Raw genomic sequence first — 26,221 nt, forward strand, 5'->3', positions numbered from 1 at the left:
TACAAGCCTCGAGGCAATAGGAACATCCCAGCACAGCACTAAGGTAATTCACACCACAACATCTATGAGCCCTCTCCGGCAAGGTCCACTTTTCACTGGGCTTGAGGGACGCATGTGTTAGGCTACGTCGACGATCTGCATTTTGCAACGCCTTTTATATTGTCAAAAGCCACGATGACGCTTTTCCAATCATCATCTGACACCAATAATTGCCACGTATGCGATATAATGATATTAATATATATGCACATGACAGGGGAACGCAGGAACTTGCAACTGATCAGGTGCACAAGACCAAGCCAGCGAGCTGGACATATTGTTATGATATATATACTCATTCCTAGCATGAGACCACACTAGTCCCTCTTGAACACAACACCCACAATGGAACCCACTAAACAAACCCTCTTGGTCGGCGGCCTCCTCGTCGACGTCTACTCGCACCCCACTTCGAGCTCCAGCTCCACAGACCCCATTCACGCTCTCTTCTTCCTCCACGGCCGCTTCGAAAGCGCACAAGAAAAACACCTAGTCGATACTGTCAAAGTTCTTTTTGATGAGAGTTATGGATCGGGTTGGGGAGAGAGGAAGAAAGATCTTATCGTTGTTGCTTTTGTGAGTCACTCTTTGCTTCGTCTTCGGAGGGAAGGGAAGGGTGCTGATGGTGGGTGGACGAAAAGGATCACAGGAACCATGGGATGAGACTCGTAGATCAGAAGCGGAATTTCGCATGGAGCTCAGATCCGGCTGAGAATAATGATCAGCATGCGTACGTATCGTAGCAACGGCATGGCACATATGCTGATGGCCCCCTCATTCAGCGTTGACATGTATACCATCCAAAGTACGTCCAAGCCACAAACGTGCGTCGTGAATCTGAAACTGACCCTACCTGAAGCCGGTACAGCAGAAGACGTGTCCTTCCTAATCGACCACCTCCCTTCCTTCCTCTATCGCTCGGGTGAACGGACAATTGTGGAATGGGGTATGGGCGGTACGAGTCTTGGAGGGCATTCAACGTGGATTGCGCTTTCTCGAGGTATGTGCCCAATGTTTACCTAGTTCCCCTTACTTCATCTACAACCCCCTAGAACCCCGCCTCACCCTCGGAATCCCCATAATCGGGTGCCCAGACTATACGAAACTCATCTCCCGACGCGCCCAAGCCTCAGGCATTCCCTTCTCCCCGCCCTACTTTCCCACCTCCTTCAAAACATACATAGAAACGTACGACCCCGCACAACTGCCCTACCGCGCTAAGGACGCTTCCAATCCGTTTTTGGGGAAGAAGGTGTTGGTGCTTTCGGGGAAGGAGGATAAGCTTGTGCCGTGGGTGGCGTCGGCAGAGTTTGTGGAAGGTCTTGAAGTTGGGGAGGGGGGGTATTAAGAGGGTTGTGGTGGAGGAGGGGGCGGGGCATGAGTGTACGAATGGGATGCGGAAGGAGGCTGGGTTGTTTGTGAGGAAGTGGTTGAGTGGTGCGGGTTTGTGAGGGTGTTCTTTTCTTTTCTTTTGGGGATGAGAGCTGTATTAAGGATATATGATTCAGAACATGTATGATATGACACGAGACGCCGTAGGTCTATATTGAAAGTCATAACCAAAAAGGGCGTAGCTATTTTGACGCGGCACTGACAAGTCTTTTCAGAAAATTCTGAAAGCTTGACGTGTTAGTGCAAGCGTTCCTATGTTCTACATTCGACTGCCACATCAAGTTGCACGGGTGCATGACTATTCCTTCGTCAATTTTATTCACCATAGGCACACATACTAAGTACTGGCTACTAGCTATGTGACTATTTTCTTCGTACTAATGAGCCTTGATGCGACTGACACGCCAGGCCCGTTCTACATTAGGGACCCATACTACCAAGATACTACTAGCTACATCACCCAATGCCTATTTTCTTTTCCTCCCTCTCTGGACCCTCTTCAAATCACGTCGACCTTTAAAGGGCACATCATGATCTTTAGCTGGCAGCGAAGGGCAACGTTTCACGGGCGCAATTTCTTCTTCAGCCGGCAGCGAAGGAGCTACAACGTCGGACAACTCGTCTGCAGACGTGGCATCAGAATTATCGCTGAACAAGGGGCCACGCTGTCAATCACACCAGTTAGAGACCTATTGAACAGACCAGGTAATATTTTCCTTACTTCAAGTTCACTCTCGCTGTAATCTCTTCCCAGAACCCATTCATCAGGAATGTTGAGATACACGTTCCACCGCCTGTGATGTTGACCAGCATCCAAACCCCACTGCTGGTCGCCTGTAGGTCCTGCTTCTTCAGAATCTTCAAACATCCTTGCTTCTAGTGCGGTCAGACACTCGAGGTCGTCGGCAGGATAGCTTATCATGAGATCAGCCCAAGCCATCTTCAATAGCTCGCTATTGTTCCATTTGAAATCACCAGCCTTTCGATCGACGATGAGCAACAACGAGAGTGAAAGCGTGCACCAAAGGCAGATTCGATGTGATCTGTGTAAAAATTGGTCACACGTTGCTTGTCAGACAGTCAGTGACTCAGGGAGGTGGTCAAGCAATCTCCATCCGAAAGCAGCGCATCGATGGATGTGATCTGTACCCTAGGATTTGTGACGGTGCCGCGTCACATAAGCCGCGCTCACAGGCGCGTCACGACCGCGTCAATTTCACCTGGCCCGACCAAACATCACTCAAAGCGCCTAATGAGCACATCATAAATGATACCACTATAGGGTATAGCACGCGCCACCGTCATTCCACACCATCCTCCTTATGTGTGGCAGGAATATTCAAGATTGCGTATTCGAGTCTGACCGTGACCTCACCGTGAAGTTGCAGATAAGTGAACGAGCTCCAATACTAGCTTATGACATGCGACGTTTGTAAAATTGGGTTAACTCCTCGGTTTCCGCGGTCAGAACCACTAAAATATTATGGTAACGTAAATCATATGCATCATCATGCAAAGCTGGCCCGATCTGACGAGCGCGCTACTTACTGCCTTGTTCCTGTACGTCCATCCCGCTCAACACCTCCCACGATGGATTTCGGTAAGTTTTCCCTCCGTTCACCGCACTATGACTAACCTCGTCTCTAAGCACATCCCTCATCTTCTAGCGGCTCATGGAAGAGTCTATGCAATGTCGTAGAATATAGCGGCATTTTCGATTCTGAATATCGCCAGCCCCACTCACGGTGCATGGAAAACACACGTGTTATCCTTCGGAAGAGCATAACACAAGTCCTTGACCAACGTGATCGGACGAACGTCTGGCTCAACGGTCTCGCCGGTGTTGGAAAAACATCTATCGCGTTCACCATAGCTGAGGAGATGAAAGCAGCGAAGAGGCTTGCTGCCACTTTCTTCTTCTCGCACAAGCATTCGCAAAAACCTGTCGCCATCATTCCTACCATCGCATACCAGCTAGCACTGGCTTTTCCGCGCATTCGAGAAGATATCGTGAAAGCGATCGATAACGATGACAGTCTCCTATCACCTGGAAAATCTCGCGCAGATCAGATGCGAGAGCTCGTCATAAAGCCACTCGAGATATTGAGATTCCGCGAAGAAACTTATTCCATCATTATCGATGCTCTCGACGAATGTTTCTCCTCTGAAGAGGCCGCAAGACTGGTCACGCTGTTGACAGACACCCTTGCAGGCACAGCCTTGCCATTCATCCATGTCATATTCACGAGCCGCCCTGAGGCTCATATCTGCGCTGCCATACCCTCCAGTATCCGCGAGATTCGCCTTACCACTCGTGATGAAAACACCATAAAGGATGTCCGTTTATTTCTGCGAGCATCACTGGACAAAACACGGACAAGTCGTCCTGCTGTTTTCGGTCAGCCACCCATTCCCTGGCCATCGGAGGATGAATTCGAGACATTGGTCTTTAAGGCGGGCGGTCTGTTTGTTTACGCTGCCATGGCCATGAATTTTATATCGGCCGCTGGACATGATCCGCAGGAAAGACTAGAGCTCTTACTACGCGAGAAGTCGACTGTTGGTGCTGACATCGATCAGCTTTATCGGCAGATCATTGCAACTTCCGAGGATCCACTCGCGCACTGTCGGATGTTAGTGTCTATAATCAATCTTGCACATCCGTTGCCACTTGTGGAACTTCAAGAACTCTTTTACGCAGATAAAAGGAGCTTAGGTGTGATGCTTGAAGCATTTTCACCTGTGATCTTGAATGATGGGATCGGAAATGTTGAAATCTATCACGCTTCGCTCCGCGACTTTATGAGCGACCCTCTACGCTCGAAGCAATATCACATAGACGGTCCACATGCTAATGAGCACCTTGCATGCTGCTGCCTTGAGTTCATTACACGCCGGGACGCCACTCGTGCCAATATAGTGTCGTCTCCTCGATATCTATATCCATATCAGATGTGGGGTATCCATATTTATCTTGCCCATCCTAGCAGCAAACTTCGAAATTTGCTGGCCCTGTTTACAGACACAACACTGCGATATTGGGTGCAGACCCCAAGCCCTAAGGACCTCTACCTTGCACGCACTGTCCGGTTTGCAAGAAAGGCTTGTTTATCCTTGGTAATTGTTTTAAATATTGAATTATTACGGATGTGTACTAACCATGAGTTGCTCAGAGATGGATCAGGGGTCCGTCGGACATTATGGTTGCATGGCGTCTTCATAAAGGTTGTAAAAAGCTTGCAAAGCTAGAAATGGCAAGAAACTAGCAAGCTTTACGGAGCCCAACTAGCTAGAAATTCAGAAATGCCGCCATTTGGATCAATTCTCGCTGTTCGGACTACTACTGTATACCCATCTCTGGTCCTCAAAAACAAGAAGCATATGACATTCCAGCAACGACGGCCGTACCACGCCCGTGCCAATGCACGTCTGTGGAAACACTGTCCAACTCAAGCACTAAGGCCTATCCACATCGATCGTACATCTTCTGCGTCGACCTGCATTGTGCAACGTCTTTTATCATAAGCCACGATGACACTTCAAGATTTAAACAGAACCATCTGATATTGATATTGATATTGATGTAGTGAGTTCAAGAGGCAAGATCATGCTTTAAGAAGGATCCGAGACTTGAAGCTTTAATATTTGGAGGAAGTTCGAATCTTGATGGCCTTCAGGAAACGGTCAACCGGGTGTCCTAGGGACTGGGCGTTGGTGACTAGTACTGCTGGCACACCCCAGAGTGAACATAGCAGGGATCACGGATTGCATATCGAGTTGGACCATGCGATAAATGGATTTCCATCGATGAACGTTTGAACGTCGAACATCCGAGTGGATCAACGAACGATACTTGCTTATGTCAGCAAAATACCAGTGAACCTTGCTCAATGCTAGCTTCCTTCACAACTAGAGTAATATTATTTTCTAGTTCTCAGCCTCGCCAGAAGTTGGTATTATCAGCAATGTCAACGTTCCGCCGACATACCACTCTCGCTGGCATCTCGTAGCTGTCAGTACTACAGTTGTCTACAAGTGGGTGATTGTCGGACGAGTGTGGTTTACGGTTTTTGACCATTTACTGACTCGGATTTACAGTCCAATTGGAGCTATACGTATGGACTTGAAGAGATAAGCATAGTTGATGCGGCTGGCCAGTGCTACGAATCCGATGCAATAGTTCTCCGAGGGCGCGGCATGCACATGTGTTAGGCTACGTTAACGTTGATGACATGCATTGTAACGTCTTTTATATTTTTAGAAGCCTCAATGATGCCTTTCAGACCTATCTGACACTGACTCAGATAATTGCCACGTAGCAATGTGCATATGATAAGGCCGTGACTCAGTGCGCATATATACACACCTATGGGCCATGGTATCAAATGCATATTAGTGATTGAATACTGTCTCTCCTTTGCAGCCTACCCCCACAACAATGGAACCCACTAAACAAACTCTCCTAGTCGGCGGCCTCCTCGTCGATGTCTACTCCCACCCCACTTCGAGACCCAGCTCCACAGATCCCATCCACGCGCTCTTTTTCCTCCACGGCCGCTTCGGAAGCGCACAAGAAAGTTACGTTGTTAATATTATTAAAGCTATTTTCGATGAGAGTTATGGCCCTGGAATCGGGTGGGGGGAGAGAGGAAGAAAGATCTTATCGCCGTTGCCTTTGTGAGTCACACTTTATCCCCTGTGTAGGGAAGGGAAACTTAAAAGGATGTGTGGGCGGAAAGGATCATAGGAACCATGGGTCGAGACTCGTGGACCAGAAGCGGAATTTGGCGTGGAGCGAGGATCCGGCTAAGAATAATGATCAGCATGCGTACGTATTGTAGCATGGTATGGCGTATGAATATATGAACGCTGATACCCCCTGATTTAGCGTCGACATGTATACCATCCAAAGTACGTCCAAGTCACAAACGTGCGTTGAATCTGAGACTGACCCCACTTGAAGCTGGTACAGCAGAAGACGTGTCTTTCATAATCGACCATCTTCCCTCATTCCTCTATCCCTCGGGTGAACGGACGATTGCAGAATGGGGTATATGCGGTGTGAGCCTCGGAGGTCATTCGACGTGGATTGCCCTTTCTCGAGGTACGCACCCAGCCCATCTAAGTAGCTACTTGTTCTGATCCCACACACCCAGAACCCCGCCTCACTCTCGGAATCCCCATAATCGGGTGCCCAGACTACACGAAGCTCATCTCCCAACGCGCCCGATCCTCAGGCATTCCATTCTCCCCGCCCTACTTCCCCGACTCCTTCAAAACATACATAGAAACGCACGACCCCGCACAACTGCCGTACCGCGCCAAGGACACTTCTAATCCATTTTTAGGGAAGAAGGTTTTGGTGCTTTCGGGGAAGGAGGATAAGCTTGTGCCGTGGGTGGCGTCGGCAGAGTTTGTGGATGGTCTTGAAGTTGGGGAGGGGGGTGTTAAGAGGGTTGTGGTGGAGGAGGGGGCGGGGCATGAGTGTACGAGTGGGATGCGGAAGGAGGCTGGGTTGTTTGTGAGGAAGTGGTTGAGTGGTGCGGGGTTGTGAGGGTGCTGTTTTCTTTTCTTTTGGGGATGAGAGCTGTATTAAGGATATATGATTTAGAATATGTATGATATGACATGACATGCCACAGGTCTACCAAAACCACCCAAAGCACTGAATGAGCCCAACATGAACGATACCGCTGCAGGGTATAGCCAGCATGCACCTGCACCACCGTCATCCCACACCGCCTCCTTATGCATGGCAGGAATCAAGATTGCATATTCGAGTCTGACTTGCAGGTGATACATATAGATCAGCACCACGTAATGGTCGCATATTGTGTCTTGATGACTGTGACACACACGCTTCGCAACGCTCGTTCATGTCTCACGGAGGACAAACAACTTTCCCTCTACAAACTATGATTTGGACTGTGCTGTCTGTACGACCTCATAAAGGGTCTCTGAAGTCTGACGTGAGCTTTGCAACAGGGAGTTCCTCTGCTTCTGACGTAGGATTGGATCCACGCCATGCACAATCGCTGAATTTGTTCCCAGAAGGTGTTCGACTGAACAACTCCAGTGCTTGTACGGAGAAGGCACTTGAGCGTATACATACGGATGAGGAGGCAAAGCAGAGCGCGCCAGATTCTAGGAGAGCGGCAGAGAGAACGAGTTTGGAGTGCGGGATATTCAATGACGACCAGGATATCGTGATATGCGTGAGGCTGCATGCATCGACATTCTTGAATCCTTCGGTAACCGTTTCGACGACTGGTATCACGTTACTTGAAACACACATTCGTCCGACGGCAGGTTTTCACTTGCAAAAAAATGTATGAGCAGTATACAGTTTAGACAGAGATGACGAGGTGTCCGATATCCGTGTCGTACATAAAGGATGGTTCGAAATACATTAGAGGGAGTGGGACGGGTAGGTGGAGCACATCAACGAGAGTCCATCGAGAGATGTAAAGACATGCGACTTTTGAAGGATGATAAGATCTAATGACGATCATCCGTATATTCAGGAGAGAGACAACCGAGAAAGAGCCAGAAGCGAGTCCAGAGTCCAGCCTGTCTTATCATTGCATCTGGGCGTGACGGTGGTGAAGTTGTAGCTGTCATAGTATCGCCGGCAGCAGGTGTGATGGATGATGAAGACCGTAGTTGTGAAGATGGCCTAGTGGCATTGAGCTTGGGAGGATGTGAGCTGCCCGCAGTAGAGTTCTTCGAGTGCAATGCTTTCGTTTTCTGTCTTTGTTTCGCTAGCGCAACCTCCCTCGCTGAAGCATTTCTCTACGTGAAATTAGGTGGAGTTGAACGTCCAAGAAGCAGAAATAACTTACAGGTTTGCCCCTCGCATGCGGAACTTCAACATCTGCAGGGCTGCACCCTTGCAACTCGATGCCTTCACCACTTTGCCTGCGCGGTTTCAAAATGTTTCGAGCCCAGTCGAGAAGAGAGGACGGTGACGTATCGTGGGCATCGGAGGGTGTGCGGTGGAATAAACGGCTGAGAAACGTGCTGCCTGGTGGTGCCGAGGAATGGGGGTGGCTTCGTGCAGAGGACTAATAACATGGAGGTCAGGAAGAAAATCGAAATAATAGTCATGACGTACAGGAGCTGGTGGGACACCATCGAAAAAACCTTGGGGTACCTGATAAACAGGCGGACGTCGCGTAGCATTAGCCTAGAGTATATATGTTGAACAAAATGATATCTTTTTATGAATATGTCGCGTACGTGGAGTTCCGACTTGTTGGCCTGGCAGAGTGCGTTCAGTTGTGAGAATGTAATACAATGAGACTATCAACTCACCTTTGAATGCGAAAGAAGGTCGTTGAGGCCGGCTTCTTTAACAATTACAGCAACATCCCATGTGTACGCGTTTCCGTCCTCGCAGCCAGTTGCTAGTAGCTTTCCATCCGCAGAAAACGACACACAGTTCACTGGCTCTGCGTGCTGAAGTGGTGAACCGATGGACTGTCCATTATCGAGGTTCCATAATCGTGCTGTCTTGTCCTGTAATGCGCTTGCGAGGATGCGGCCATTCGGAGATATTGCAATGGCAAAAACAGCAGAAGTGTGCTCATCCAGAACCGCGGTTTGCTCCCACTTGGTTGCATCCCATGTCCTAATGGAGCGATCGGCAGACCCAGAGACAAGCGTTTTTTCCGTCCTTGGTCCAAGCCAGGCAGCGCACTGCGTTTGTGTGTCCTTTCAGAGTTGCGACAAGCTTGCCTGTCTTTGCATCCCAGATTTGAACCGAGGACTCGTATTTTCCAGTCTGGGGTCCATCCCATCCAACCGGTCGCAATCAAGGTCATGTCTGGTGAATAAACGACTGCCCACACTTGATTGTGCCCAGTCTCCATCAGCTCGAGGGTGGTCTCTCCGCTTTCCACGTCCCATTGCCTTGCAGTCCCATCGATAGATCCGCTGAACACTCTCTGACCATCTTGACTCCAGCAGACAGACCCCACTTCCGTTGTGCGACCCGTCCATTTAGCGATGACCTTGCGTGTGTCGATGTCCCACAACCTCACTGTGCCATCACCACTCCCGCTAACCACTGTCTTCCCGTCCGGAGACAACGCTATAGTCCATACTCGACTTTCTTCGTCTCTCCAATCTTCTCCTATCTGTTTCCCGCTCTTCAAGTTCCACACCCGCAGCGAGCCATCCGATGAACAAGTGATGATCCGTTGTCCGCCTGGCAAGTGTATGACGCCCCAAACAGGATCACTGTGTCCTTCAAATTTCTGGTGAAACGTTTTTGCTGATGTTTCTTTCGTGTTAGCGGTTGGTGAAGCCATGCACCAGAATTGCTACTACCAAGTGCAGCGTTGTCTCAGCTTTCATCAATCAGATTCCAAAATCATCACTTACGAAGACAACAATGACAGGCGGACAGAAAGGCACAATGGGCGTTTCGGTCAAGTCAGAGTTGATTTCACTGCTTGCTGGTATGTTTTTACATGCTTTATCCTCGTGTTCGCTTCACACCTTTACTGGTAGGGAGGCAACTATCACGTGTCACGCAGAGCTGGTTGCGTTCAATGCATTACTAATTTGCCCTGACGGAGGTTGAGATCTCTGAGACTCGAGTTACTACTAGAATTCAAACGTTCATATGCCACATAGGTAAAAATTTCTGGCCTGTCACGATGATGAAGTTCGCTGGAAAGCGTTCTCGACGACTTGATCGAGTGTGATCTCCTTGGACCGTGCGATAAACGATGGATTTCGGATTTCCATCGATGACGTTGACATCGATCGAACACTTGCTTATGTCAGCAAAATACCAGTAGAGTCCGAGTCTTATATGCTAGCTTCCTTCACAACTAGTATATTTTCCAGTTTTCAGCCTCGCCAGAAGTTGGTATTATCAGCAATGTCAACGTCCCGCCGACATCCCACTCTCACGGGCAAATGCAGATATGAGTACTACGGTTGTCTACGAGTGGGGGATGTCGAGCGTGCGTGATCTTGACTATTTACTGACTCGGATTTACGGTCCAATTGGAGCGATACGTATGGGCTTGAAGAGATGAGTATAGTTGATGTGGCTGGCCAGTGCTATGAATCCGATTTAATAGTTCTCCGAGGGCGCATGCACATGTGTTACTGAGGCTACGCAATTGACGACATGCATCGTAACGTCGTCTTATATTTTAGAAGCCACGATGGCGCCTTTCAGAACTATCTGACTGTACACTGACTGCCCAATGTGCATATGATAAGGCCGTGACTCGGTGCGTATATATATACACCCATGATATCATATTAGTGATTGAACACCATCTCTCCTTTGCAGCCCACCGCACAACAATGGAACCCACTAAACAAACTCTCCTAGTCAGCGGCCTCCTCGTCGACGTCTACTCCCACCCCACTTCGAGCCCCAGCTCCACAGATCCCATCCACGCGCTCTTTTTCCTCCACGGAAGCGCACAAGACAATAACATTGTCAATACTATTAAAGTTATTTTGACGAGAGTTATGGCTCCGGATCGGGTGTGAGCGGAGAGAGGAAGAAAGATCTTATCGCCATTGCTTTTGTGAGTCACACTTTATGCCCTGTGTAGGGAAGGGAAACTTAAAAGGATGGGTGAGCGAAAATGATCATAGGAACCATGGGTCGAGACTCGTGGACCAGAAGCGGAATCTGGCGTGGAGCGAAGATCCGGCTAAGAATAATGATCAGCATGCGTACGTGTCGTGGCATGGCATATGAATATATGAACGCTGATACCCCCTGATTTAGTGTTGACATGTATACCATCCAAAGTACGTCCAACCCACAAACGTGCATCGTGAAACTGAAACTGACCCCACTTGAAGCTGGTACAGCTGAAGACGTGTCTTTCATAATCGACCATCTTCCCTCATTCCTCTATCCCTCGGGTGAACGGATGATTGTGGAATGGGGTATATGCGGTATGAGTCTTGGAGGACATTCGACGTGGATCGCGCTTTCTCGAGGTACGCACCCAGCCTATCTAAGTAGCTACTTGTTCTGATCCCCCCACACACTCAGAACCCCGCCTCACCCTCGGAATCCCCATAATCGGGTGCCCAGACTATACGAAACTCATCTCCCAGCGCGCCCAATCCTCAGGCATTCCATTCTCCCCGCCCTACTTCCCTGCCTCCTTCAAAACATATATAGAAACGCACGACTGCCGTACCGTGCCAAGGACGCTTCCAATCCGTTTCTGGGGAAGAAGGTGTTGGTAATTTCGGGGAAGGAGGATAAGCTTGTCCCGTGGGTGACATCGGCAGAGTTTGTGGACGGTCTTGAAGTTGGGGAGGGGGGTATTAAGAGGGTTGTGGTGGAGGAGGGGGCGGGGCATGAGTGTACGAGTGGGATGCTGAAGCTGAACTTTGAAGGAGGCTGAGTTGTTTGTGAGGAAGTGGTTGAGTGGTGTGGGGTTGTGAGGGTGTTGTTTGTTTTCTTTTGGGGATGAGAGCTGTATTAGGGATGTACGTTCTAATGGAATATGTATGATATGACACGCAGGTTTATATATGATATTGAAAGTCGTGACCAAAAGCCACTTAAAGCGCTGAATGACTCGGAGCCCATCATAAACGTCGAACGATACCGCTGCAGGGTATAGCATGCGCTACCGTCATCCCACACCATCCTCCTTATGTGTGGCAGGAGTCAAGATCGCATAATCGAGTCTGACTTCACAAGTTGCAGATAAGTGAACGAGTTCAGAACTTCAGCGCCAGCTTCAGCCTGGTAAGCGACCTTCGAGGCATCGTGAATGTCGGAGTCTCGAAGTTTTGAGGCATCGTGAAAATGCTGCGCCACTGCTGTGTCGCAAACCCCGCAGCAGTCGCAGCAGTGGCGCAGCATTTTCCTAGTGCCCGAAGTTTTGAGTTCGCCGATACTACTTACGTCATGCAACGTTTGTAGCAGTCAGACCCCATAGTAGTGTAACGTATGCGTACAGCCATGGGCCATGGCAATGATGAGCGCTGTATAACTACTTACTGCCTTTTGCCCGTCCATCCCGCCCACCCACCATGGATTTCGGTAAGTTTTCCCTCCGCACCATGAATCGTACTTACCTCGTCTCTAAGCACATTCCTCATCTTCTAACGGCTCGTGGAACCGTCTATGCAATGTCGTAGAATATAGTGGCATTTTCGATTCTGAATTTCGCCAGCCCCACTCGCGGTGCATGGAAAACACACGCGTCGCCCTTCGGGAGAGCATAGCACAAGTCCTTGACCAACGTGATCGGACGAACATCTGGCTCAACGGTCTCGCCGGTGTTGGAAAAACATCTATCGCGTTCACCATAGCTGAGGAGATGAAAGCAGCGAAGAGGCTTGCTGCCACTTTCTTCTTCTCGCACAAGCATTCGCAAAAAGTTGCGGTCATAATTCCTACCATTGCATACCAGCTAGCACTAGCTTTTCCGCGCATTCGAGAAGATATTGTGAAAGCGATCGATAACGACGACAGCCTCCTATCACCTGGAAAATCTCACGCAGATCAGATGCGAGAGCTCATCATAAAGCCACTCGAGATATTGAGATTCCGTGAAGAGCCTTATGCCATCATCATCGATGCTCTCGACGAATGTTTCTCCTCCGAAGAGGCCGCAAGACTGGTCACGCTTTTGACAGACGCTCTTGCGGGCCCAGCCCTGCCATTTATCCATATAATATTCACAAGCCGCCCCGAGGCTCATATCCGCGCTGCCATACCCTCCAGTGTCCACGAGATTCTCCTTACCACTCGTGATAAAGACAGCATACAGGATGTTCGTTTCTTTCTGCGAGCATCACTGGACAAAACAAGGACAATTCGTCCTGCTGTTTTCGGTGAGCCACCCTTCCCCTGGCCAACAGAGGGTGAATTCGAGACATTGGTCTATAAGGCAGGCGGTCTGTTTGTTTACGCTGCCATGGCCGTGAATTTTATATCTGCCGCTGGTCATCATCCGCAGGAGAGACTAGAACTCTTACTACGCGAGAGGCCGACTGTTGGTGCTGACATCGATCAGCTTTATCGGCAGATCATTGCAACTTCGGAAGATCCACTTGCGCACTGCCGGATGTTAGCGTCTATCATCCATCTTGACAGACCGTTGCCACTTGCAGAACTCCAAGAACTCTTTTACACAGATAGAAGGAGCTTGGCTATGATGCTTGAAGCATTTTCACCCGTGATCTTGAACGACGGGGTTGGGCATGTCGACATTTACCACGCTTCGCTCCGCGACTTTATGGACGACCCTCTACGCTCGAAGCAATATCACGTAGATGCTGCACACGCTAATGAGCACCTTGCATGCTGCTGCCTTGATTTCATTACACGCCAGGATTTCATTCGGACTCGTACCATTTTAGTATCGCCATTGTCTTATCCATATCCATATCAGACATGGTGCATCCATCTTCATTATGCCTATCCTAGCGGCAAACTTCGAAATCTGCTGGCCCTGTTTACAAACACAACACTGCGATATTGGTTACAGACCTCAAGTCCTAAAGACCCCTACCTTGCACACACTGTCCTGATTGCAAGAAACGCTTGTTTATCCTTGGTGATTATTTTGAACATGTTGAATTATTAGGGACGTGTACTAACCATGAATTGCTCAGAATTGGATCAGGGGTCCGTCGGACATTGTGGTTGCGTGGCGTCTTCATAAAGGTTGTAAAGAGTTTGCAAAGAAAGCTCAAGAAACCAACATTAGACGGTACTACACGAAGTCCAACTACATCAAGTCTCGCTTCTCGAACTACTGCTGGTAGCCAGTCCAGATAAACTGAACTGTGGTCCTTGAAAACAAGAAGCATACGACACGCTGGCAACGACGCCGGTACTATGCTCATGTTAATGCACGTCCGTGGAAACACTCCCCAGTCCAAGCCACGATGACACTTCAAGTTGTAAACAGAATCGTCATCATCCGATATTGATGTAGTGAGGATCATCCTTTAAGAAGAATCCGAGGCTTCAAGCTTGAAGTTCGAATCTTGATGGTCTTCAGGAAGGGGTCAACTTTGACTTGGGTGTCCTACTACTAGGGACTCGGCGTTGATGACTGCTGGCGCACTTCAGAGTGAACATGGCAGAGGAATTGCATATCGAGTGTGACCGGTTGACCTTCTTGTACTATGTGTTGAACGATGGAGAGAGAATTTCTATATCTATATACCGCACAATGGATATCAGATTTCCATCGATCAACGAACGATACTTGCTTATGTCAGCAAAATACTAGTGCTAGTGGACCCTTCACTTGAACTAGCAGTTCTCAGCCTCGCCAGAAGTTGGTATTATCAGCAATGTCAACGTCCCGCCGACATCCCACTCTCACGGGCAAATGGAGACATGAGTACTACAGTTGTCTATGAGTGGGGATGTCGAGCGCGCGTGGTTTACGATCTTGACCATTTACTGACTCGGATTTACAGTCCAATTGGAGCGATACGTATGGGCTTGAAGAGATGTGTATAGTTGATGCGCTGGCCAGTGCTACTACGAATCCGGTGCAATAGTTCTCCGAGGGCGCACGCACATGTGTCAGGCTACGTTGACGACAATGCATCGTAACGTCTTTTATATTTTTAGAAGCCACGATGGCGCCTTTCAGAACTATCTGGCTGTACACTGACTGCGCAATGTGCATATGATAAGGCCGTGACTCGGTGCGTATGTATACACACCCGTGGTACCATATTAGTGATTGAATACCGTCTCTCCTTTGCAGCCCACTGCACAACAATGGAATCCACTAAACAAACTCTCCTAGTCGGCGGCCTCCTTGTCGACGTCTACTCCCACCCCACTTCGAGCTCCACAGATCCCATCCACGCGCTCTTCTTCCTCCACGGCCGCTTCGGAAGCGCACAAGACAGTAACGTTGTCAATACTATTAAAGCTATTTTCGATGAGAGTTACGGCCCTGGATCGGGTGGGGGAGAGAGGAAGAAAGATCTTATCCCCGTTGCTTTTGTGAGTCACACTTCATCCCCTGTGTAGGGAAGGGAAACTTAAAAGGATGGGCGGGCGGAAAGGATCATAGGAACCATGGGTCGAGACTCGTGGACCAGAAGCGGAAGAGCGAGGGTCTGGCTAAGAATAATCATCAGCATGCGTACGTATTGTAGCATGGCATGGCATATGAATATATGAACGCTGATACCCCCTGATTTAGCGTTGACATGTATACCATCCAAAGTATGTCCAAACGTGCGTGGTGAAACTGAAACTGACCCCACTTGAAGCTGGTACAGCAGAAGACGTGTCCTTCCTAATTGACCATCTTCCTTCATTCCTCTATCCTTCAGGTGAACGGACGATTGTGGGATGGGGTATATGCGGTGTGAGTCTTGGAGGAAATTCGACGTGGATCGCGCTTTCTCGAGGTACGCACCCAGCCCATCCTAGTAGCTACTTCATCTGATCCCCCCACACACTCAGAACCCCGCCTCACCCTCGGAATCCCCATAATCGGGTGCCCAGACTACACGAAACTCATCTCCCAACGCGCCCAATCCTCAAGCATCCCCATCTCCCCGCCCTACTTTTCCACCTCCTTCAAAACATACATAGAAACGCACGACCCTGCACAACTGGCGTACCGTGCCAGGGACGCTTCCAATCCGTTTTTGGGGAAGAAGGTGTTGGTGCTTTCGGGGAAGGAGGATAAGATTGTGCCGTGGGTGGCGTCAGCAGAGTTTGTGGACGGTCTTGAAGTTGGGGAGGGGGGTGTTAAGAGGGTTGTGGTGGAGGAGGGGGTGGGACATGAGTTTACGAGTGGGATGCGGAGGGAGGCTGGGTTGTTTGTGAGGGAGTGGTTGAGTGGTGCGGTGTTGTGAGGATTATCTTTTCTTTTCTTTTTGGGACGAGCTGTATTGAAGGATATACGATTCAGAATATGGATGATGTGACACGAGATGTAGGTCTATGTTGAAAGTCGACCCAAATAGCCCATACCGCTGCAGCGGTACTGGTGTGCCACTGTCCTCTCACGCCCCTCCAGCACCTTGTACATCGCGACGTCCGTACTCCAAAACGGCGGGACTTTGCTCTTCAGTTCGCGCGAGGAGATGAACGTATCAGGCGGGCCAAGGTCTTTTGGATGGTTGCCATGTCGGCAGGGTAGAGCGAGAGGGTGCAGAGTACGAGAGAGCTGAGTACCAAGGGGCAAGGTCCGGGGGATGGCATTCTATAAAGTAGTTGAAGATTGGATCATGCGAGCAAGGGGCGCTCCTCAGAAGCTACAGCGGGGTATACTTAGTACCCGTGTGCACATGACTATGGCTATCTTTGAGGTGGCTCCAATATGTGGCGTGTTCAGGACTGCCAAGAGTGATAACGAAGAGCTCCACCAAGAGCTAAAGGAGCTCCATGTGTGAGTCACTTACGCTATCCCCTTGAGTTATACTTTCACGGGTATCGTCAAGGGATTGCTGGCTTAACCCTAACCTAGGATTTCCTAAAATAAATGGGGGTGATGACATCAGTGAAATCACAAAGCAATATCAATCAAATCCAATAGCAGAACTCGATCGTGTTTGGCTTTTCTTGGGGATAAAAGCCAGCTTGGATACTCATAATCACAAAAATCATCCTTCCCTTTCTAATCTCACTACCAAATCTCACTCACTCACAATGCCTGAAGGTACTATGAGAGCTCTGTGGTACAACAAGGTAGCCATCGTCCACTACCGTATCACCGTCGTCTAACCTAGCGACAGCCACAAGACTTTGAGATAAAGCAAGTCCCGATACCCAAAGTCGGCGACGACGACGTTCTCTTGAAAGGTGCCTCTCACAACCCTCACCATACTCACTTCTAACCAACGACCAACCCCTAGTATCATGTTGCGGTCAGTAGTAGGCACGTCACACCATCTCGAACACACACTCATATCGTCTGCATAGGTGTATGCGGCACAGACGGACACATCCATGACGGGGAATTCATCTCCAAATTCCCAGTCAGTCCTCCTTATCAGCAGTGACGTCAATCCATATTAAGCTTATCGCACCCCTAGCTCATCCCGGGTCATGAAGCCATCGGAAAAGTCGTCGAAATGGGAAAGAACGTCAAAGGTTTCGAGATCGGCGACCGCTGCGTCGCTGATGTAGGCCTAACCGTAAGTCTACATCAACACCCGAAATGATCTGCTTACAGTTATGAAAATCGCAGTGCGATAACTGCTTCTACTGCAGACGCGGCAATTCCCTCTTGTGTGAGAACTTCAACGCCAGAGGGGTCACTCTTGATGGCGGCTTTGCCGAATACATCGTATAGTAAGCACAGCCCATCAGGACGCCCATGCTTCCACTCACATGTGATTTCTCTTCGTAATTCCAATTCCAATTTCATATCTCAGCCATCAGAAGAAGCTGTACAAAATCAAGCACCTCACAGATGAAGAATCCACCCTTCTAGAACCAGCCGCATGCGCAATACACGGCCTCGACAAACTCAACCCACCCGTCGGAATTGAAGTCCTTCTTCTCGGCGCAGGACCTACCGGTCTCATCCTCGCACAGCTCCTCAAGCTCAACGGTGCCTCCCGCGTCGTCATCGCCGCTAACAAAGGCATCAAGATGGACATCGCGCGCCAACTCGAGGCCGGTGATGAATACATCGAGCTTGACCGCCAGAACCCCGATGCGCAGTGGCAGAAGCTCAAAGACGATAATCCATATGGCTTCGACGTGGTAGTAGAAGCTACGGGAGTGGAGAAGATCGCGAATATGTCAATTGGATATGTGAGGAGGGGTGGGACGTTGATGATTTATGGGGTGTATGAGAACAAGGCGCTCGTTCATTGGCCTCCGTCCAAGATCTTTGGAGATGAGATTACTGTGAGTTTTTATTTATAACTTTGACGGCGATACGATGGTGATGTCCCTTGCGCCTATTAGATCATCGGCTCTTTCTCGCAGACATACTGCTTCCCACGAGCAGTCGCATACCTCGATAGTGGAAAGGTCAAGGTCAAGGGAATGGTGACGGATGTGTTCAAGCTTGAGGATTATCAACTGGCCTTGGACAAGATGAACAGCAGAGGAGCGTTGAAGATCGCAATCAAGCCATGAGTGCGCTGTAGTCCGCATCTCCTGCGATAAGTAATACGTTGTACTTTTATCCATTATCTATCGCGGCTCGACGCCATGTATGATACCCATCCCTGTATCGTCAAAGTCAACGTGCGACTCCCAACTTGTATATCATAGCAGTCACAACTCGATGCGTTCGACTCTGTAAATGACACAGCTGCTGTAACACAAACACATCAGAAGGAAACTAAGCGCCAAGTCTCGACCTGTACAAGCCGCACACGTATAGTAGAATTCAACGGGTTGACCTCCGAGAATTCCATACGCATGCGCCTTGTATTCAGTGTTCCTTCGAATGCAATCTGCTCAGTGCTAGGACAAAGTCTCAGCGGACGTAATTGACCTGTACAAGCCGCACACGTGTAATAGAATTCAACGAGTTGACACTCGAGTGTTCGTACTATACACATGCGCCTTGTATTCGGTGTTCCGATCTGCTCAAAACGCTGTATTGAATTTACCTAGGACAAAGTCTAGGCCACAAGTCACATGTCAGCAAGGGTAAGTACGAGTAACGAGGACATGCATACCTCAGCGGACGCGATAAAGAACGCTGAGGTAGGACTGGCGAGGAAAACCAATTAAGTATCGAATGTCAAGATGTCCGAGACGGAAAGATGCCACCGGTGACAACGACGCCGGTGGAAACGACATGCGATAAAGACTCGAGAAAGGAAAGGAAGCAAATACAAGTCCCGGTGACTAATCCTCCGGGACTGGTAGCACGCGTACATATGATCCTATCGCCAACAGTTGTCTAGGTCCTGCACAGAAGGAAGACGAAGATCGAGGCATCTGGATACAGAGTCACGAGACCCATATTTAGCCCCCGCTCGCTATCTTGATAGAATCCTACTTGCGATTATCAATCCGAGCTCGATTCGCTACTGATCGAAGACTCACGAGGAACAATAAACTCCAGGATCTCCTTCTAGTTTGTGAAATACCATGCTGAGTAGCGAACGTCACGCAGTGATGTTTGGGTAGTGGGTGAATCACAAGATGATGAGACTTCAGCACAGTGAGTCATCCACTACCCAAGATCACTAATTAGAAATTGCTAAAACGAAACATCCATCTGCCAGCTTGGTTGGTGGTATAGGGCTCTATCATCGTAATCTTTGCAGTGTCTGTTAAAAGTGGTCAATGTCATACTTGTGTGATGACAGCTGGACTCTGAAGCATGCATGCCAGTGCAAGTGACAACTGCTTGCGATCATCAATCCGAGCTCGATTCGCTACTGATCGAGGACTCACGAGGAACAATAGACTCCAGTGTCCTTCTAGCTTGGGCTGAGTTAGTGAGAATCGAACGCCACGCTTGTAGTACAAGCCGCAAACGTATAACAGTATCCAACGTGTTCGGACGCATGTTTCTGTTATACGAATGCGCCTGGTGACTGGTGGTGGAGTGCTAGAGTCTAGACGGATAGTTTTCTACTCCCGCACGGTGATGGTGGGCGATAGAAGCAAGACGAAGAAAAAGAATCAAAATCAAAATCAAGATCGTTGACTCAGTGGGTTCAAGGTGTCTCGTAACCGACTTGTATGCAGCCCCCACTCTACGCCCGCCATAGCAATTGTCAATTTGAGGGCGATTTGCTACTGAGCTGAGGGGACTCACCGATGGGGTTGTACAGTTTTTCATTTCCCAGGCTGAGTACTAGATACTGTGAGGCGAGAAGAGCGCCGTGAGGTGATATTTGAGCACACTTGCGACCATGTCGGAGCAGATGGCGCACCATTGAAGACTAGTGAATCAGCTATCGAACCTCCGGAACATCCTCCGAGTAGGTTATTTCGTGGCTTTTGAACCACCTCGGACTTCATCGATCATCGATAGTCTATATAGAAAACGAGAGAGGTAAGTTCAAAGTCAGAACCAAACAAAGGCAGGGTGCCACGGTTATTAGTCAGCACGAGTTGCGACTTTGTTCAACTTGAACCAAACTCGAACTACTTACTCCAGTACTTTCAGACCAGAACTCATTTAGCTGGTAAACTGGCGCATCGGAATGACCGTACTAGTATCAGGTCGTAGAAGCCTCACCAACCCAACTTGACCCATGCATCGCTCTCCTCTCGCAAATTCCTAATTTGGGTTTCAGTGCCTTTCAAGGCATTGCAACGTTCCACCTAGACTCGTAACCAGTCTGACTATGCACCACTCGAGTACCCGTGGTAGTATACGCCAGACTGGTCACGAGCCTACGTTCCACCAAAGACCAAATGTACAGTTGCTTTTGTGAGAATCTGTGACTAAATCTGAACTTTGCAAGATCTTGTAGTTTACTGATTAGTGGCTGAGCATCGCCTCATTCTGTGGATCTGTTATCGCTTCCTCGACTCCAGCTTCAGTGGCTCTCAGTACGCACTCAGTCTTAACTTGAATGGTTCGTGACAGGCAAGTACTTTTTGTGGGCCCTGCACACCCTGCTCGTGGGGCTGGCCAGACTCACGTCAATCGGAGCCCATTCCTCTGTCGCTTCCGAGTCCTCATTATAGGAAGAGCGAATGCAGGCAAAACTACCATTCTTCAGACGGTCTGCAAAACATGGGAGAACCCTGAGATATACGATAGCTCTGGGGCAAAGTTAAATGTGCGCAACATGGTGCTAGTAGGAGGATGGTAGTTGATTGACTCATCGAGATCAGATTGATTCCACCGTTTTGATGGCATCGAGGGAGGTAACAAGTATGGGCTTTTAATTCGCAACGTGACCTGATGTGTTCTTAGCGCGGATCGCATGATATCGATAATGAAATGGTGTTTGGAAGCAACCCAAGATATGTCTTTCACGATTCACGTGGTTTCGAGGCAGGCGGACGCTCCGAATTCGACCTCGTGAAGGAATTTATCGCGAGGCGGTCTCAGGAAGAGCATTTAGAGAATCGGTTTCATGCCATATGGTAACTTTTCACCTTGGTGGCGTGAAATAGCTCACTTCTTTGACATAGGTACTGCATTCCAATGGATGAGAAATGCAGATGGTTCACAGCGGGGGAATCCAATTTTTTCTCTCAGTGCGACACTAGAAACAGTAAGCCTTTGGATCCCACTAATTGTTTGCGATCAACTCATTTCGTTGTTCACAATTCTCAGTTCCAGTGATAGTATTATTCACGAAGTTTGACGCCCTCCATGACGAAGAATTTGCAAAGCTGAAAAGTGGGGGAGCATCGAGGGAGGATGCGAAGAAACTGGCTTCCAAGAATGCCATGGAGTCATTTATGAACGGGTCAGAACTGAAGTCTCTATATGACCCTGCCAACATTCGTTACCCGCCGAAACGTCACGTATGCCTTGCTGGTACGTTGTTTGATTATCACTTTGAAGTCAACAGGGCCGCTTATCTATGTTTGACATCCAGACATGAATGAGGGTGGTGCAGATTGCAGTCCACTCATCGAATGCACGGCTGAAGCGCTGGATAATGAAACACTCAAGCAGTTAATAATCTCAACTCAGCAGACTAATTTGGAGCTGTGCATCAAATACGCGGTTGAAAGGCGGCTCCCAAAACATTGTTTGAGTGGCAATGACTGAATTTGACTTTAGAACACTTGCAGCACACCTCGGTTCTGTTCAGACAATCTCCATATCGGCGGATGATCAAGGGGAAAAGCTGATAGCCAACCTGGCTGGCTGGCTGGCTGGTTTCCGCATCTTTCAGTGAGATGCTAATTTTCAAAAATCCTCACCCGCTGATGTTGGTCGGTTTTTGCAGGCTGTACGTCGATTAATCCTCTTTGGAGCCTGCGCCTTGCTGACCTCAAATTTACTGACCCAATGACAGGCTGTGAGTGTGTTGATCCTTTGCCGATCTCGGGGTTTTCTGACTGACGAATTCCTGATCCTTGGCAGAGAGTGAGTGTGCTTATTTTTGGTAGAGCTCGGGCCATGCTGACTAAAGACATTTCGGATCTGATGACAGACTGTAAGTGTGTTGATTCTGTGTCAACCTCGAGCCTTGCTGACTGATGAAATTACCGACCCGTTTATAGTTCGTAAGTGTCTATACTATACTCTGTCAAGGTCGAGCCATGCTGATCGAAGAAATTGCTGATCATTGATAGGATGTGAGTATTGTGATCATATCTGTCGGGTTTTAGCCCCTGACCAGAAAATTCACCGATTGCTACAGGCTGTGAGTGTGTCGGTTCTCAGTGGAGCTCGAGCCATACTGACTATACAAATTGCCCATCTGATAACAGTTCGTGAGGTTGTAGATCCTCCTTTGAGTTCGGCCCCTGTTAATCCCAGAAATTGCTTATCTGTCTACAGTTCGTGAGCGTGCCGATTCTTTGTCAAGATCGAGGCATACTAACCAAAGATCTTGCTGATCTATTGATAGGTTGTGAGTGTAGAGATCCTCTGTCGAACTCAGCCACGCTGACCGAAGAATGTGCTGATCATTGTAACAGGCTGTGAGTGTGTCGATTTTCGAATCATGCAAACCGAACTTAAAAGTTTTGTTGATCCGATGACAGGACGTGAGTGTTTTGACTTTCAGTATGGCTCAGCCATGCTGACCGAAAAATTGTATCCTCCGATGATAGTTGGTGAGTGTCTCGATCGAGTCACGGTGACCGAAGAATTTATTGATATGCTGACAGGAAGTGAGTGCGTTGATTCCCTGTGAAGGCCGAGGTATGCTTACCGAAGACATTAATATTGTGGATCCGATAACAGCGGGTGAGCATACTTTCTCTGTCCATCTCAACGTTTGCTCATCAGAGAAATTTGCCATCCCATCGATAGCGAGTGAGTATGTTGATACTATGTTGAGGTCGACACATGCTGACCGACAAATTTGCCGATCTGTGATTAGGAAGTGAGTGTGGTGATTCTCCAGCAAGTTCGCGCCGCGCTGACCAAGGAAATGACCGATCTGATGACAGGCCGTGAGTGATCATTATCATCTGTCCAGTGTCGACTCTCGTTGACCGTAGAAATCGTTGGTTTGTTGACAGTTTGTGAGTGTGTTGATCCTTAGTTGACCTCAAGTCTTGCTAACCAAAAAAATCGCATATGCACGCTGGTAGCTCGTGAGTTTTTTGATTCTTCGCAAAGTTCGAGCCATACTGACCGAAGATTTTAACAATCTGTTGATAGTTGGTGCGTCTGTTTATCCCCAATCAAAGTTCGAGCTACGCCAACCAGAGAGAGTTTGTTGATGCTCTGACAGCCTGTAAGTGTAGTGATACTTTGACCTTGGCCATGATAACCCAAGTTATCCCCAATTTGTTGACAGCTGGTGAGCGGTTTATTTTCCATCGAGGTCGAACTACACTGACCAAAGAATTATCGATGTACTGATAGCCTGTGAGCGTACCGATCCTCTGTCGAGCTCGAGTCATGCTGACTGTAGATGGATGTTGTTAATTCATTGATAGTTGGTGAGTGTTCTTATCCTCCAGGAGGTCGAGCTGCGCTGACCAAAGTTTGTTGATGTGCTGCAGCCCGTATGTGCGATGATCCTCTATCTCCTGTAATACTCATTGACAATATTCCGAACTTATCGATAGTTGGTGAGCATGTTGATCCTCCATTGGTGTTGAGTCATCTGACCGAGGTGCTGATAGCAAGTAAGTGTGTTGGTCCTGTGTGAGGTTTAGCCATGTTGACAAAAGTAACTGTGGGTGGAATTATAGCATGCGGTGAGTAGCCCGTACCATGCTGACTGCAGACATTGCTGACCCAATGATTAGGTTGTGAGTGTGTTGATCCAGCGCCTACCTCGCTCCATACTAAATAAAAGACATTGTCAATTTGTTGACAGTTGGTGAGCATCTCGCTCCTACTGCGAGGTCAAGCTATGCTGACCAAAGATATCCCGATCTGGTGATAGGGTGTGAGTGTGTTAATTCTTCATTTAGGCCGAACTATGCTGACCGTAGAATTTGGCGACCCGTTGATAGGATGTGAGTGATCATCTCTCCAGCACCACTCTTACTCACCAAAGATATCGATGTCACCGATGCGTTGACAGTCCGTGAGCAATGTTGACCCTACGTCGAGGTTGAGCTATGCTGACCGAAGAACTTACCACTATGTTAATAGGATGTGAGTGTTCTGGTTTTCCAGTTAAGTCTGAGGAAAGATGCTGATCAAGAATTTGCCGATCCGATGATAGGCTGTGAGTGTTGATAGTTAAGATCGAGCCATGCTGACCAAAGAACTTATGGATCCGTTCACAGAGCCGCGTGAGTATGTTATTTTCCCATCGAGCCCCGTGCCATGCTAACCGTAGCCATCGTTGATCCATTCACAGCGTGTGAGTGTATCGATTCACCGTGCAGCTCGACTTTTACTGAAACACAAATTTGCCAATCTCCTGACAGCCCGTGAGTGATGTTGATTCTCCGGGGTCGAGCAATGCTGACTGAAGAATTTGTTTAACAGGCTGTGAGTATACTGATTCTCGCTCGAGGTCTATTATACTGACCAAAGTACTTTTGGATCTGATGATAGGACGTGAAGATGGACGTGATGGTAAGACCTTGCGTCGGCATCAAGCCATACTGATTGCACAAACCATCATGTGACCTAATCAATCAGGATGTAAGCAGTTTTCAATTAACTGTTATGCCATTATGCAGCTGGGATGAAGCATTGACTGACAATTTGACCAGTTTTCGGACTCCCAACGCAAGGAGATTCGGTCTAGGTTATGCTCTCTTGCATGTCTTGCTTGTCGTCGACTTTCCTGTCATTTAATATGTGCTAGGCTTGTGGATCATCAACATTGGAGGAAGTTGTTCAGCTCGGGTCTGGTAAATTTTTACATGAAATAGAAATGACCCCTTTTCTGATCGTGTATCAAGCTGTGATCCTTATTTTCGAACGCTCTTTCCGTCTCTGGGACCAGCAACGCTATCATCGGGACCAGCAAGTGTCCGGTCACCCTCTGAATGATGCTCTCGAGCAATACATGACGTCCGTGGATGAGGCTGCTATCAGGGAGGCTCTGAGAGATGCTGTCGACAGATTTCGTTCCTCTCGGTGGAAAAACGCGGTTGATCAAAGCACTTCCATTGGCTCTCAAAGGAAGACGCAGTTTATCAATACAATTCTTCAAGTCATATTGCAGCATTGCCTGTGTAGGTTTCAAACACTCTTGATCGTGGCAGTCTCGCTGATTTTGTCTCGATTTTAGGCGATGGATGATGTTTATAGTTGAGCCGAGGTGTTTTGACCATTGTTCGGCCACGAAATTTGAGCGCAACCAATAACTTTGGGAAGGATGGGATTGGAAAAGAAATTGAATAAATAGTTCAATGAGAAAAGCGATGGAAGAGATGCATCAAACTCAAAATTACACCACAGGCGGGTTGTGAATGGAATGACCATGAAACAGTAATTTCACGCCATCACTCATGTTCGTTATCGCACCCCTTTTTTTACGTGAATCAAATGCAGGAAATGCACGAGTTTTGTGGACGAAACTGTTTTCGTGACACGGGGGAAGGAATCCAGTCTGAAATTGAAGGGCAACTCCTCCTGCAATAAGTCAAACCTAAGGACTAGCGTTCTTCCTGCTTCCTGACACATTTCCCCCAGCAACGACAGTGCATGAAGAACGTACTTCAAATACTCGAGCAATGAATAAAGTTGCAAAAGACGCTTCTATGAGTAGACGATAGCACGAGAAGGGATACAAAGCAAATATCAAGGAA

The 26,221-nt window shown here is 48.4% G+C and overlaps 9 protein-coding genes across 9 annotated transcripts; 8 read left to right on the forward strand and 1 right to left on the reverse strand.

The window, feature by feature from the left end:
• Positions 1-19: 19 nt before the first annotated feature.
• DFJ58DRAFT_917729 (Alpha/Beta hydrolase protein) lies at positions 20-1,428 on the forward strand. Its single transcript, XM_041395543.1, has 5 exons — positions 20-615; positions 681-769; positions 822-844; positions 899-1,039; positions 1,092-1,428. Exons 1-5 carry the CDS (start codon positions 385-387, stop codon positions 1,385-1,387), a joined length of 780 nt encoding a protein of 259 aa, XP_041236873.1. The 5' UTR covers positions 20-384; the 3' UTR covers positions 1,388-1,428.
• Positions 1,429-1,898: 470 nt separating this feature from the next.
• On the reverse strand, positions 1,899-2,557 carry DFJ58DRAFT_917730 (uncharacterized protein; the record flags this gene model as incomplete). The annotated part of the gene is made up of 2 exons (XM_041395544.1): positions 2,153-2,557; positions 1,899-2,096 (listed from the first exon to the last, which is right to left on the reverse strand). Exons 1-2 carry the CDS (start codon positions 2,369-2,371, stop codon positions 1,899-1,901), a joined length of 417 nt encoding a protein of 138 aa, XP_041236874.1. The 5' UTR covers positions 2,372-2,557.
• A 431-nt stretch (positions 2,558-2,988) lies between these two features.
• Positions 2,989-4,812, forward strand: DFJ58DRAFT_188571 (uncharacterized protein). Its single transcript, XM_041379122.1, has 3 exons — positions 2,989-3,031; positions 3,080-4,548; positions 4,607-4,812. The coding sequence occupies exons 1-3, from the start codon at positions 3,022-3,024 to the stop codon at positions 4,652-4,654; spliced, it is 1,527 nt and encodes a 508-aa protein (XP_041236875.1). The 5' UTR covers positions 2,989-3,021; the 3' UTR covers positions 4,655-4,812.
• A 1,057-nt stretch (positions 4,813-5,869) lies between these two features.
• On the forward strand, positions 5,870-6,985 carry DFJ58DRAFT_735136 (Alpha/Beta hydrolase protein; the record flags this gene model as incomplete). Its single annotated transcript, XM_041386586.1, has 5 exons — positions 5,870-6,108; positions 6,179-6,259; positions 6,320-6,342; positions 6,395-6,535; positions 6,588-6,985. The coding sequence occupies 5 exons, from the start codon at positions 5,870-5,872 to the stop codon at positions 6,983-6,985; spliced, it is 882 nt and encodes a 293-aa protein (XP_041236876.1).
• Positions 6,986-10,758: 3,773 nt separating this feature from the next.
• DFJ58DRAFT_917733 (uncharacterized protein) lies at positions 10,759-11,828 on the forward strand (the record flags this gene model as incomplete). The annotated part of the gene is made up of 5 exons (XM_041395545.1): positions 10,759-10,946; positions 11,059-11,139; positions 11,195-11,217; positions 11,281-11,412; positions 11,533-11,828. The coding sequence occupies 5 exons, from the start codon at positions 10,759-10,761 to the stop codon at positions 11,826-11,828; spliced, it is 720 nt and encodes a 239-aa protein (XP_041236877.1).
• Positions 11,829-12,385: 557 nt separating this feature from the next.
• Positions 12,386-14,593, forward strand: DFJ58DRAFT_188619 (uncharacterized protein). The gene is made up of 3 exons (XM_041379123.1): positions 12,386-12,475; positions 12,523-13,997; positions 14,056-14,593. Exons 1-3 carry the CDS (start codon positions 12,466-12,468, stop codon positions 14,206-14,208), a joined length of 1,638 nt encoding a protein of 545 aa, XP_041236878.1. The 5' UTR covers positions 12,386-12,465; the 3' UTR covers positions 14,209-14,593.
• A 591-nt stretch (positions 14,594-15,184) lies between these two features.
• On the forward strand, positions 15,185-16,281 carry DFJ58DRAFT_735140 (uncharacterized protein; the record flags this gene model as incomplete). The annotated part of the gene is made up of 5 exons (XM_041386587.1): positions 15,185-15,438; positions 15,486-15,557; positions 15,618-15,640; positions 15,688-15,828; positions 15,884-16,281. 5 exons carry the CDS (start codon positions 15,185-15,187, stop codon positions 16,279-16,281), a joined length of 888 nt encoding a protein of 295 aa, XP_041236879.1.
• A 682-nt stretch (positions 16,282-16,963) lies between these two features.
• DFJ58DRAFT_819131 (chaperonin 10-like protein) lies at positions 16,964-18,713 on the forward strand. Its single transcript, XM_041391900.1, has 8 exons — positions 16,964-17,116; positions 17,164-17,230; positions 17,284-17,295; positions 17,351-17,406; positions 17,464-17,565; positions 17,619-17,722; positions 17,806-18,286; positions 18,347-18,713. The coding sequence occupies exons 1-8, from the start codon at positions 17,078-17,080 to the stop codon at positions 18,518-18,520; spliced, it is 1,035 nt and encodes a 344-aa protein (XP_041236880.1). The 5' UTR covers positions 16,964-17,077; the 3' UTR covers positions 18,521-18,713.
• A 6,628-nt stretch (positions 18,714-25,341) lies between these two features.
• On the forward strand, positions 25,342-25,712 carry DFJ58DRAFT_735143 (uncharacterized protein; the record flags this gene model as incomplete). The annotated part of the gene is made up of 2 exons (XM_041386588.1): positions 25,342-25,645; positions 25,702-25,712. The coding sequence occupies 2 exons, from the start codon at positions 25,342-25,344 to the stop codon at positions 25,710-25,712; spliced, it is 315 nt and encodes a 104-aa protein (XP_041236881.1).
• Positions 25,713-26,221: the final 509 nt, after the last annotated feature.

The sequence above is a fragment of the Suillus subalutaceus genome (assembly GCF_016647625.1).
Source record: "Suillus subalutaceus strain FC151 chromosome Unknown DFJ58scaffold_201, whole genome shotgun sequence".
Classification (NCBI taxonomy): Eukaryota; Fungi; Basidiomycota; class Agaricomycetes; order Boletales; family Suillaceae; genus Suillus; species Suillus subalutaceus.